Raw genomic sequence first — 9,650 nt, 5'->3', positions numbered from 1 at the left:
CTTAGAAAACCCTCTCATTTAGGTCAAAGAATCCTCTAGTCCAGCTTTGCTGGAGGTAGAGTCGGAGCTGAATTTGTTGGAAACCGTCGCTCACCTTTGACAAGTTTCGGGTCAGGAGCTTGAGCAGGGCCTGATTTGATTTATTGCTCCTTAAATTGATGCATCTTACCTTGCAGTCATCCGCGGTTGAAGGGAAAGCTCAGCTCCCTCCTCTTTCGGCTGGAGACGATGGGAGCAGGCAAACACTTCACTGCTCTGAAGTGCCAGCAGAAAGGCTTTCGGGACCGTAGCCAACACCCTCTACAAGTACTTTTTGGATCTGTCTCAGCTTGAGTAGAGACATTTGAACAGGCATCAGATTGTGAGGGAGTGTAGCTAACTACAAAGCTGAAGTGGAGAAAGAAGCGCAAGTGAACCCATCTAGGGAAAAGAGGCATGTCTTGAATGCCAAAGGTTTTAAACAGAAAACTGAGGGTACTGTTTTCAAAGGAAGGCAAATGCAGGTCCTTGGAAAAGCGTCCATTTGGCTGTTTTTTTAAAAATTTGATTTCTGTTTGTTCTCTTTGCTGGTGGGTAGTTAGGCATGAGGAGAAAATTTCAGGAATAGCTGAAAAAAATTGTCAGTGCTGGTACTTTCACTAAATGTGTTTTACATATACATGAGTTGCTTCTACAGAGTCAAAAACTACAAAAACTGGTTCATATACTAGTAGAGGGCATTTGACTTATTAAATCTTAATTTCCGCTTCAGGAAACCATCACCAAAGGGGTGTATGACCTCTTATTATCTGCTTGTAAAAATGTGTTGAATGAAAATGAGTACTGCCCTTCATTTTAAAAAGTAATATGATTTGAAAAATATGCAGATTAAAAATAAACATTTTCCATGCATACATTATCATTTTACTATTAAGTTTGCAAAAGTCAAGTCATACAGTAGCACTGCCAGGGAGTGTTTATGGCTCATTGCTTCCTACTTCAGATCTTTGGGACTGAAAATTAGTATTTACAGATACCTCTAAAATGGGAATACCTCTAGATGAGCTAATGGGAGCATTACATGCACTCAGGAGTTTCTGTTTTATGAACCTGAAGACTAGAGAAGCTGAGTATGAGTAAAGTCCTTAGGCACAAGGAAATCTGGTGTTCTGACCTGACGCCTGTGTCCCTTTGCTATTATTTTTCCTTTTGCAAAAACAATTTGATAATTTTATTGGATATTACAGGGATTATTTCTGTTTCATGGAGACTCTTCAGCACAGAATATATGGAGTGTTGCAACGGGTTTGGAGGGGAAGAGTGCTAGGGGTATAATTAGTCAAAATCAGCGTGGGTGAAAAAAGTCCGGGATATTCAACTTCTGCAAAAAGACCTTCAACCAGAATAAAAGAATCTTGTTCAGAGGCTTATACCAAGAATAAAATGTATTATTGATGCTTAGGAGTGGCTATGTTTGACTAAGAAAATGCCATTAGAACCAAGTATTTATGACTAAACACACTTGAATAGAAAACACGCAGAGAAAACTCACGGTAGTTCATTTGTCAAAAGCTGGCTGAACTGGAGCCCTGTAATAATTATGTACTGGATATCACAGGCAGAGAAGCTGGTGACCGCAAACTGACTTCCTCATTCCTTCTCCTTCCTCCAGGAGTGGTTTGGATTAGGTAGTCAGCTGAAACTTCCAAAGCACATATTTTCTTACCATGCTGCTGTGACCCATCTGCAGGTATTTCTTGCTTAGATTCCCACTAAATGGTTGTGGGTTTTTTCCCCTTCTGTCCATGAAATGAAAAGTTTATTAATGCATCGACTTAGTTAAATGCTTCCCAAGTCCCCCTGCATGCGTGCACACACAGACACACAAATAACCAGAGAGGAAAGGAACCTATGCACTGAAAAAAACAACAACTGGGCATTGCTGAACGTAATCCAACAACTCTCTGGTTCCTTGTCCTGCACAACAGATATTCTGTATCACCCAATATTAACAAACAAAAGACTTTTTCCCACGCCATTATATATTTACATTAGCCTACTGTTCAAGCTTGGCATGTTGGCTTCCTAAGACTATTTGATCCCAGATGCAGCTCTGTGCCAGAATTGCTGGAACAAAATGCAGTGGGTGGACAAACCTGTCCTGCTGCATTGCTTCTAGCCTTTTAAAAACAGAAAGCATTTATCTGACTCATTACTGTAAATGTACTAACAGAGCACACCGGTGATGATTTTCTGACTGAAAGTGCCTGCATCTGCTCAAAAGGTTAACACGGGTGCAAAGTAAGTACGTATCATGACACATTTGTTGATACCAGCCAGGGGCAAATATTAAGTAGCTTATCTTTTAAAGAGAGAGATAAGGAAGAAGGGTTGTGAGGTTCTTGCCAATAAACGTATATTCATCACAACTGACGCTCCTGTGCATTGCAGTAACCATGGTGGGTAGGGCTGGTAGTCGGAGCCCCGGACCAAAACCAGGACACCTGAGTTGTAGCCACAACTCTTGACTTTTGCTGGGGGCTTTGGCAAGTGATTTAGAGCTAAATTAGGCTGCCTCCTCTTCCTGAGAAGACGAAGGGGAGGGAGGTTTCACACATCTCCACTTTCTCCAACTGCAAAATGAGAGCTTTTTTGCTTTGCTTTGAGACCTATAAACAAAAAGGCCTACAAATGAAAGAAAGAAGTGTTATTATGGTGCTGATGACACAGTACTTCTGGAAGGAAATGTGGAAAATTTGCATACCTGTATTTCAACAAGAAGCCACAAAATCCACTCCCCTTGAAAAGGGAAAAATTGAAGAAGGATCTTAGAGAAATTGCTCTGAATATCTGCACTGTGTATTTTTCAAATACACACACACATATATTTACCTGTGTGTGTATGGAAATACATGTATGATGCATGTGCATATTAGGCTTTTTATTTGGGATATACGGTGCAATTTGAGGAATGCCTTTTTTCCTCTCTCTGGGCAGGTTAATGTTTTTTAAGTAGTTATGTATATATTTCTTTGTCTTTAATAGACATAATACTTACCTCAGAAAGGTGTTGAGACAAGTGTGATGGCTAGCATTACTGAGAATACGTGACTGTTAAATTTCACTGCCTTTTTAACAAGCTTAACCTGTAGGCTGAACTCAGCTTCGATGGCAGCATGTGATCCGTGCAGGTAATTGGGATGCAGCTGCTGCGAGAGCCTTTTGGTGTAGCCTGATGTGCTCAAGGATAGCAGCATGGATGCGTTGCGATGAAATAACCAGGAGAACATTGCAATGCACACCCGTTAGGATCCTTCACAACCAATATCATAGTACTATTAAAAGGTCACCCCTTGGATTAAAGTTCTCTGCACAGCGCATATCTTAAGAGGAAGTCAAAATCATAAATATGCTGCTTTGTAGGAGACTGCCTCATCAAATCACTGGATAATAGTCCGGCTTTTACAATTCTCTTTCTTTGAAATCAGTTCTGCGGGGAAATAGTTCATGCATAAAATCGGGAGTCGGAGATTGGTTGGAAGAGACAAGAACAGGGTGGCAGTAAAAAGGAAAAGCAAAGCCAATTTCACTGACATAACAGAGTATCTATTCCACAATACATAAAATAATAAAGCTTGCAGTTAAAAAAAAAACTAAGGAAGATATAATTTGTGCCCAAGAGCGGCTGAGGCAAATGGTAGAGGGGAAATGGGAGTTCATTCACACGACAGAATTTTTGGTGCTTAATTTCAGTGGATAAATTATCCGGCGTGTCTCCCTGGGGTTTTTCTCTGGTTGAGAAGGAGGAGAGGGTCCATCAGAGCTGAACTAACGCCTCCCCCAGAGCAAGCTTGCTCTCCCTATTGTAGCGGGAGCCCAGAGAGGCTGTCAGCTCACTTAGCCGGTCTTTTAGTCTTTTAAGTTGAGTGGTGTGAATAGTCTTCGAAATGCCTTTGGGTTTCCCTTTACCCAAAGATTGAGGGAATGCTCCTTTTCATTCTCAGCCACAGGAATTAAACAATAAGATCAAAATCTTGTAATCTCTTTGGGAATTCCTTTTAGCTGTATGGGATCTAAAATGCTGGTTTTCCCCTAAATTGCTGGGCAAATGAAGGCAGAGGCTAATCGTACAGCTGGCTTTCAATGCAAACATTTCCAATGTCTGGTGCAGTGCCATTTGTTTGGGATTGCCTATGAAAAAAATATCTTAATCATTTTTAATACCTACACACAAGTTTAAATGTCATTAAGCTGGTTCCTTATTCATCTTAAAGTCTGTTTACAGTGAGAGTAAGAGGACCTGAAATCAAAGTAAACTTTATTATTCCCATTTTTCTGGTCTTTCATAGTACCAACTTACAAAAAGGACCAGCCTATAAAATAGAATCTCACTAGTGTCTCCAAACAGGTAATATTGCTTTCAGTAAAAGCAGTAAAAACAGGTGTATTGCTTTCAGTAAAAACAGCCCAACTAAAGGTTTTGAATTTACAGCAGTATTATTCCCTCTGCCTCTGTGCTCTGTGGAGCACATTACAAAGAACAACCATGTATTATGTGAAAACTGCCAACTTTATTCTTCACCAAACAAATCTCTCAAAGCACATGTATCTGTACTGCAGGAATATGCAGGGGAAAAAACCCTAGATCTTCATTTAAAAAATGAGATGCAAATTTTAAATTTCAAACTGCATGTCCCCTGTCAGAAAATGATCCCCTATGATTTCCTAATAGCAGCTAAAACACCAGAAGCAAAATACTTGCCAGCTTTTGGGCATGCTTGTTCTCCAGTTAAATAGTCTGGATGTGCAGAGATGCAGACGGGGACTTTGGATTCGAGGGGGAAAAAGTTTGTGGGCGAAGTTCAGCCTACAATGCGGTTTGTTTTGCGTGCAGGAGGTTTCTTACAATATCAGTGTCACGAACTGAAATTGCTTACAACTTCCCCTGCCTTTCCAACTTTGATGGTTTTTTCCCTTAGACATAGTTTTAGTTGTGTGTATCCCACATCTCGTTGTGGCCGTCACTCGGAGAGAAGAATGTTGGGTCTTTACGATACCACTTACTGCACCGCCTTCGCTGTGGGAACTGTCATTGCAACAAAAGGTCTGAAGGACTGGAAAGGAAACATGCAGTCATCCAGTCCAGTTATGAAAATTGCTATGAATGCAAATCATCTCTAGCTATATAGAAAGCATTTTCTGTTAAACGCCAGTTGTGCCTTCAATAGTGAAAGGCTTATCAAGTTATTCGTATGGGAAAGCTGGTATAAGGGAAGGCCTTGATTTGTTACCTTCAGTATCACTTTGGGGTTTTAACCTTAAACTAAGGAAGAAATCCATGGAAATATCTTTGAAACTTTAAGTGACCTACTCGCAACATGTTTTAGATTTGTTAAGAGATTTGCAAACCTTTTGATGAGTTTCATCTACTTTCCAGATGTCATCGTAGAAATGAATGTAATATTACCATTTGCTATAAAAACTTCCTGCAGCTCTATTAACAAGTTTCCCATGATGTAATTAGAAAGAAGGTGCAGTGTTTTCTTTGGCATCTGTGGGTAAAATGCTGTGCATACTTATGCTGCTATAAACCCAGGGCAACTCAGTTCATTTTAATGAAGTTATTTTGGACTTAGTTCATGTGGAATTTGGCTATACCTTTATCTAATGCTGGGTATCTTCCCCAAGGGGCAAATACAACAAAGGCTGTGCATTTTCTTTAGATTTTGTATAGGAAGACACTATTCTCAGTATCAAGGAGGTTGCTAATATTCTGACCAAGGTAAATTCTGTAAAATCTTTTAGGTCCAGATTCAGGTAGGGTTTTCAGATGTGCCCATAACTTGCTTGAATAAGCTGGAACATGTGCAAGTGCTGAAGTCAGGGCCTTCAAGCCTCTCCTCTCTGCCTCTTAGTCCTCTCTGTTTGCCAATCTGTTAGGTGAGGTTCATGGTCAAGAACCATTTTGGAGTTGGATGCCACATTTCTATCACAAAACATTTACCTCCTTCTCATTTGAGCCAACCGAAGTCTCTGGCAGTAACAAGGTTGGTGCTTGTGCCAGTTCTCTGTACCACTGGTGTAGGTAGATGACTTTGGACTGTGATACCAAACACAGGTGTGTTCATTACTGTTTCTCACAAAACACAAAAACTGCTTTGGACTTGGAATCTGCCTATCATTTCTCATCCAGAGAAGCCTGTACACAAATGGCCTTTGCATAAGGCGTTGTTGCCTTCTTTTTTCTAAATGAATAACCAACAAAAAGAAAGGGAACTAGAAGGGGAAAAAATTAAGTTTTAATGGAAACACATTTCATCTTTTGTTTTCTGCTTGCCATAAAACATTAACGTAGTAAACAAATTGATCTTTGCTCTTAAATTCTTTAATAACATACAGTATTTTTAGTTTTGTCATGGCTAAGGTATGGTTAAACCACATTGTGTTGCTGGTTGCATTCAAACCTCTATTGTCACAGTTCTTTGACATCAAACTACATTTTTTTTAAAATAAAAGTCATGTGTAACCCACTTCTGTTCACAGACACCTTCATTAGAAGGTCACCATTTTGGGGGTGTGTTTCAGTATATTAGTGGTAACGGTGTTTTCTGACCAAAACTGCTTTTCCTTGGGACATAGTTCAAAGTCCATGCATTCCCGTGGTCAGCCCCCGCTTTGTGCCATACAGTACCTTTCTGAATGCTGCACCCCCACAGGAGCAAAACTTTTATAGGATGCTCTGAAACATTATATTCTAGGCAGTGAATCCAATCATAGGACTGTTACCGTGGTGTTACAATAGCTGACAGAGCTATTTGAAATAGGGGTATGTAAAAAAAAGAGAGAAAGTGTCACTTTGGTCCACTTTTCAGAGTGGTTGGTGTTATAATATATAACCTTTTTTTTCTTTTTTAACGCAGTGTAGTTCACAATAATTTAAAATACTCTATAGACATTTAAACGATATACAATAATATAACTTAATTGGATTCCTCAATTGTACTTAACAAATACTATTCTAATATATTTACAGTATCTAGTACCATAAGACTGTGCATTACTGTGTTTGGGAGCTTTATTTGCTTCCTGTCAAGAATGTAGTGAAAGTACAGTATATCACTATTATTCAACAACAATACCCATGAATCAAAGGGACTTTAAGTTATGTGGGGTGACTCTAGCATTTTGGAGGGCCCCTGTTGACTTCTGTGGAGTTGCACCCGTTCGCACCAAGGCTGGTATTTAGAAACCAACAGCAACAATGAAAAAAATGAGCTCTTCAGTTTTGGATTGCTCCGTGGGAGACTCATCAAAGGGGTCTGATTTTCAGAGGGTAAGTGCTTGGGGTCAGAAAGACAGGTCCTCGTGAATGTTCGAATGAAGGTCCCCAAGTGATTAGTTACTTTTGATGATACAGGCCCATAAATTATGGAGGTAATCCTGGCTCATTCACATATCCAGCATGGGAGCTGGGGGAGTGGTAGCTCCCCCAGCCCCTTGCCCCAAGAGCACCGTGTTGTGTGGCAAGTGCTCCCATGTCAGATGGGGAGGGCTCATGGCTGGGCAGCCCCTCAACAAAAGTAATAAAATGAAACAAAAGCTGGAAATGCAGATACTCGGACGTTAGGAAATTTTTAATCCAAGTTTTCAGAAATCAGGTAGGGACCCTTGCTACAAGTAACATTTATGGGATTAAATGTGCTGTGTTATTAGTGGGCATATCTGGCTCTTAGTGTTAAAAACACTAGATTTTACAGTAGTAAAATAATCTGAGAATTTTTTTGAAAATCTCTCGTAGGGAAAAGGTGTGTGAATTAGAATTGAGTGCTGGTGTAAAAAGTCAGCTTCTTTCTTAACATTCATGTATTTATGAGGGAGTATGGTATTGCCAACCTTAGAATAATGACGACACAGACTAACCCAAATTATAGCTTTCTTATGCTCGTGAAGCCACCACAGCTCACAGGTTGCAGCAACCTAGAGCTCAGCTACCGTATTTTTATTAACTTCTCAGTTCATACTGGGCATAAGTTATTTAAAACTACCAGTAATATTAACTTTCAACAGTTAAAGGCAAAATGCAATACTTGGAAGATCCAGCCAGTGCCTTTGATGGCCAAGCAAAACCTTTGATATTTGTCGAAGCATGTCTTTGTGTCCTAAAACTCCCTACGAGGAGCTGGAGAGCAGGTGCTCCACGCCTCGAGCCTGAGTCTAAAAAGAGTCATTCTTATTCAGGAGGCAAGCAAGAAAAGTCTTTATCAAGCATTTGTAACCACAGTTTTGCATGATCTTTTTGCTCAGTTCTGGTAATTGCTTAAGGCCTACAGTAATTGAACTCTCTAATAGTGGAGTGACAACAGATCAGTAGCATTGAAGAACTTAGGGAGAACCAAATACAAAAATCATAAAGTCAGAGTTCCAATAAGTTTACATTTAGTACAGAATTAAGACATAGCTACCCGTTAGTGCTTAGAATTTTTTGATACTATTAAAAACATAAATAATTATTTTTAATGTTCATTCAAAGAGTTCCAGTGTCACTGGCAGCTGATGTAATTTTGTGAACGTTATTTTTTTGCAAACTGATAGTGGAGTATTTCCGCCATAGATTTTTGTCTCCCTACCAGTTGTTTTCTCGCTACCTGCTTTCTTAGAAATGTAGGTTTTTGCAGCAAGACTGCTGTGTTCTAGTCAGTGAAGATTTCATTTCCTTAAAAAAAGTCTTTATTTGCACAGGGCTCGGTGGTTTTGTTGTTGTAAATTAGAAGAAAGTGTCTTTTTCTTTTAAATTCCATGGGAGCTGCTTCTCTGATATGTATAACTTAAAACACTTACTAGGAGAACTCTACAACACCCAGGCTGTAGTTTAAAAAAAAAAAAAAAAAAAGAGAGAGAGAGAAAGTTTCATGTGGTTGTCAACATCACCTTAATCCTGTTGCCCTTGTTTCCAAAGCAGTTACAACAGCCAGCCAGCCAAAATGCACCATCCTTAGAAGTGTAAGTAGTGGGGAGGGAGTGGTTGTTGTGGTGTTGGTTGGTTGGGTTTTTTTTTTCCCAAAGAAGTTTAGATGTGCAAAATGATGCTGTCGTCGTTTGTTGTACTCCACTTTCTTCACTCGTGGTGATTTGTTCTGTTCATTTGCACGTGATGCCATTATTTGCAGGTGAACACCTCTGTCCGCTCGCTACACGTGTTGCACTTCACAAAGCAGCACCAGTGGAATTTGCAATTACACTGCCACACCTTGGTGTACTGGTGTGTGTTGTACCCTCTTCCACAGCACATCATGTCACACCCATCCGCGTTGGGAGAGGTACGGTTGCAGAGTCGTCCCTGGGTACCGACGCTCCCTGTGGAAGCATCTTCCTCACAGTAGTTGGGTGACTTTTCAATGTACACTAAATCCGTTTCCATGGGTTTCTGGTAACTCTTAATCTGCTTGATCTTCAGGAAGGTCGGCTGTCTTAGTCTACTGGCTCGTACCACCTCCACTTGCACTGCAGCATTGTATTTCTCTTTCAAAATATATCCAATCTCTCTGAATTTAGGAAGCGTGGTCCAGCAGGTCTTAGTTGTACAGGAACCTGAAACTCCGTGACACTTGCACTCCAATTTCATTCTCTCTTCGAGAACCTATGTGTACAGACATTTGCATATCGTTACTGCA

At 40.1% G+C, this 9,650-nt stretch overlaps 1 protein-coding gene across 2 annotated transcripts in view; it reads right to left on the bottom strand.

The window, feature by feature from the left end:
- Nucleotides 1-6,256: 6,256 nt before the first annotated feature.
- WNT7B (Wnt family member 7B) overlaps nucleotides 6,257-9,650 on the bottom strand; it is a 98,173-nt gene continuing 94,779 nt past the window's right edge. For both annotated transcript variants that reach the window (XM_069806900.1, XM_069806899.1), the window contains exon 4: nucleotides 6,257-9,616. In XM_069806900.1, the coding sequence (XP_069663001.1) occupies nucleotides 9,137-9,616 (480 nt within the window). In that variant the 3' untranslated portion in view covers nucleotides 6,257-9,136. The remainder of the gene's footprint in view (nucleotides 9,617-9,650) is intronic.

The sequence above is a fragment of the Haliaeetus albicilla genome, chromosome 19, assembly GCF_947461875.1.
Source record: "Haliaeetus albicilla chromosome 19, bHalAlb1.1, whole genome shotgun sequence".
Lineage (NCBI taxonomy): Eukaryota > Metazoa > Chordata > Aves > Accipitriformes > Accipitridae > Haliaeetus > Haliaeetus albicilla.
This window is presented reverse-complemented; position numbering and strand designations above follow the sequence as displayed.